This window comes from Mandrillus leucophaeus, unplaced genomic scaffold (assembly GCF_000951045.1).
Source record: "Mandrillus leucophaeus isolate KB7577 unplaced genomic scaffold, Mleu.le_1.0 Scaffold182, whole genome shotgun sequence".
Lineage (NCBI taxonomy): Eukaryota > Metazoa > Chordata > Mammalia > Primates > Cercopithecidae > Mandrillus > Mandrillus leucophaeus.
Genome location: NW_012101832.1, coordinates 1,326,671 through 1,330,424, shown reverse-complemented (window position 1 = coordinate 1,330,424; position 3,754 = coordinate 1,326,671). Strand labels below are relative to the sequence as shown.

The 3,754-nt window shown below is 47.0% G+C and overlaps 1 protein-coding gene across 1 annotated transcript in view; it reads right to left on the bottom strand.

The window, feature by feature from the left end:
* LOC105537979 (bone morphogenetic protein 8B-like) overlaps positions 1 to 230 on the bottom strand; it is a 28,278-nt gene extending 28,048 nt beyond the window's left edge. The window contains exon 1 of the mRNA XM_011977696.1: positions 196 to 230. Coding sequence (XP_011833086.1) covers positions 196 to 230 — 35 coding nt within the window. The remainder of the gene's footprint in view (positions 1 to 195) is intronic.
* Between the last annotated feature and the right edge of the window lie 3,524 nt (positions 231 to 3,754).

The following is a 3,754-nucleotide window of genomic DNA, read 5'->3' as shown; positions in this document are numbered from 1 at the left end:
TCCACAGTCTCGTTCTCCCTCTTAGACTCCACCTGCTGATGACCTCACCCACTGAGGCTTCAGTGCCACCATACAGTCACACCCAACTCCAAATGTATTAGCAGGGCAGGCCTTCCTGCTGGATGCTCAGCGCCCCAGGCGGGCCGCCCCCGCCAGCCCTCGCTGCGCGCCCTGCGCCCCCTGCGCCCGCAGTACTGATCCAGCTTCGCGGGAGAGACGCGCACCCGCATCCTGCCTTAACCCGGCCAGGAGCTCTGGGGCCCTTCCCGAGCACTCGGGAGCCACCTGTGCACGTCTTCTCAGTCGCCGCGGCCCCGGTGCAGGCCTGGTAGGAGAAGGATCCTCGCGGAAATGCCTCGACTAACTCAGACCCTTTCTGCACACCCTGCTCTTCCCTGGGCGTGCTCTCGCCTTACTTATTCCTGTGTGGTTCAGGCGTTGCGGAAGGGGAAGGCACCTAGACTACACTGGGAAGGCCCCTGGAGTTGACTTGGAGCGCCAGGAAAGGTCGGTGGAGGAAAGTGCTCCAAGCAGAGGGAAGAGCTTGTGCCAAGGCTCTGAGACCCCGGCCAGGGAGCCTAATAATGGCAGGTAACAGTTAGCACTTGCCACGCGCGAGGCATGTTCTGAGTGCGTGTTCCGTGTCATTTCTGTGACGCTCGCACATGGTCAGGGGGTACATACCATTGGAACCTCCTCTTTTAACAAATGAGGAAACTGAGGCACAGAGCGGTTAAGGGAATTAAGGTCACACAGCATTGGAGCTGGGCTTGGGCAGGGGGGCGGCTGCTCAGTGGCACCTGGAGAGCCCAGGGGACAAATGGCCGAGGCTGGAGGAGCTGGCAAAGGAGGGACAGCAAAGGGCCTCACAGGGGCTATTCGAGGGCCCTGGGCACCAGTGATTATGGTGCCCCCCACCATGTGGATTGAGGATTAAACCTCCAAGCAAGTGTATAATGCCCCCAAAAATCATATTTTGAAGTCATCACTTCAATAAAAATTTCTATATTAAATAAATTATTAATGTAAATAGTCACTTGCTGGCACCTTAAGCACATGCTTAGTTTGTCTTTTACCAAAGAGGTAAATTTCTGCAAGGCCAGGTAAATAATAAAATGAAATAAAATAAAAATTATTATTACACTATTCAGAGCACTAAAAGAACTGCTTTTTCCTGATTACAAAGGTAACTTGCTTATTGTAGAAACTTTTGAAAATATAGAAAAGTAAAAATATTACCCCCAACAAATTTTAAAACCACCCAAATCCCTGTTTCCAGAGATAACCACTGGTAATATTTGATGTATCTTTTTCTTAAACGTATGTGTATATTTTTAATACAAAAAACAGGATCTTACTTGCTTTATTCTCTTCACGTTATATTGCAGTATTTCACTATGCCATTAATTATTGCACTTTTTTTTTTTACTGACTTCATGGTATTTTTCCATCATATTGCTGTCATAATTTATTTAATCAAGCTTATGTTACAGGATAATATCTTTATATTTTTATATTATATACAATGTTTTATGAACAATCTTGTAGAATAATCTGTGCTCATCCATGGTGATTTTCTTTAGGATGAATTTCTAGAGATGGATTTTTTTATATATATACTGAGTCTTGCTCTGTTGCCCAGGCTGAAGTGCAATGGTATGATCTTGGCTCACTGCAGCCTGCGCCTCCTGGGTTCAAGCGGTCTTTGTGCCTCAGCCCCCTGAGTAGCTGGGATTACAGGCATGCGCCACCATGCCTGGCTAATTTTTGTATTTTTAGTATAGACAGGGTTTTGCTCTGTTGGACAGGCTGGTCTCGAACTCCTGGGCTCAGGTGATCTGCCCACCCCAACTTCCGAAAGTGCTGGGATTACAGGCATGTAGAGATGGAATATTTGAATCAAAGAGCATATACACTTTTTATGGTTTTTGATACATATTATCTGTTTCCCCGATAGCATGAGGGTGCTTATTTTCTATAACCCTTACCAACACTAGGTATAACTGTTAAATACATAAATAAATCTCTGCTGGTTTGACAGATAAAAGCATCTCTCCGCTGTTGTAACTTGCACGTGGAGGGTTACTACACACGGCTCTCTTGGTTTTGAAACCCTGTCCTCCCCTGGCTTCAAGGACGCCTGCTCCCTTGCTGACCTCTCTTCCCCGCCCACTTCCAAAACATGGGTGTCCTCTGGATCTGTCCACAGTCTCGTTCTCCCTCTTAGACTCCACCTGCTGATGACCTCACCCACTGAGGCTTCAGTGCCACCATACAGTCACACCCAACTCCAAATGTATTAGCAGGGCAGGCCTTCCTGCTGGATGCTAGAGGTTATATCCAACATCTGATTAGACACGACCAGGGCTGGGAACCAAAACCCTGGCACCAACGTAGGTCCCTCCCTCCCGAGGACAGTTCAGTCTATTGATTCTACCTCGAATGCCTCTTGAATCCCTGAGCCTGTGCACGCCCCCTTGCACTCAGGTGTTTCATGGAGCACCTCCTCCCCACGGGTCTCCTTATTTCTCATCTCACCACCCACCCCACCCAGCCCTCACTCATTCCGCAGAATGCATTTCCAAATGAAAATCTGAATCCTTCCATGGTCTTTCATTGCTTATAGCAGAATTTCCCCAGGTGAGATTCTGAGGGCTTTCCTACAAAAGGGGTTCAGGACACACTGCACTATATATTGCCCCCTTGGGAGAGCCCTCATGCACTTAGCACTTTGTAAGCTCCAGAAGTCCTGCAGTAAAAAATATAAATAAGTAAATTAAATAAATAAATAAATACCTGCTTAGCCTTAAGTCGGCTTCTTCCAAATGCATGTGACTATGGCTTTTTAGTTTTTTGAGGACCATATATCGGGGACCAGCAAGGCACAATGTGATCAGTGCCCAGGACCCAGTGGTCGGGCATCATCACCTGGCCCCTGCTGCTCACCCACCTCCATGGTCTTATCTGGCTGCTAACCCCATATATTGGCTGCAGTCCCATAGGAATACTTGTGGTGCCCCTACTTGTCCTGCTGTTGACACTTCTGTTCACCTGAACATGTGGTTTCCTGTACCAAGAAGGGAAATCCCTTTCCCTGTCTGGTCAGGTGTTACCACCCTTTAAGATACAGTTGAAGTAACACCTCCTTTTCCTGATGCCCTCTTTACCTTCATGAGCAGAGCCATTTCTTCCTTCCCTCACTCTCTCAACCACTCCTTTTAGCAAACAGAAGGGCATGTATTCACATGTTTGTTCCCTGCACTAGGCTGAGAGCTTCTACATGCAGGGACCATCATCTTAATTTACCTTTGGATCCCAGTGCCAGGCTTGCGTTTAGGGTTTCAGTAAGTATCCGTGACACAGAGTAGCCTCTGTTTCTCTGAAATAGCCTCTGAAAACAATAGTCTCTCAACAGTTTCAAGGAATGGATCTCGGATCTCGCAACCTTCATGAACTCACTAAGAAGTGCTTCCATTAAGAAGTGCTCATTATTTCACAGGGATGAAGAACAGAAGCACCAAGCTGTGTTGAAGGAGGCGTCAGTGGCCAGCAAGGCTCACTCTCTCGCTGTGTGACCAGCTCTCTTGCACACCAGCCACAAATGCAAATCCATGAATTTTCATGACTGAAACCATAAGGTTAAATTCATGACTACTAATACCTACTACACATAGAATATGAAAAGAAACAATTTTAAAAAGCAGGAGAAAAGTTTTCCATAAGAAGGGTACTACAGGAAAGCCTGAGCGCAGTG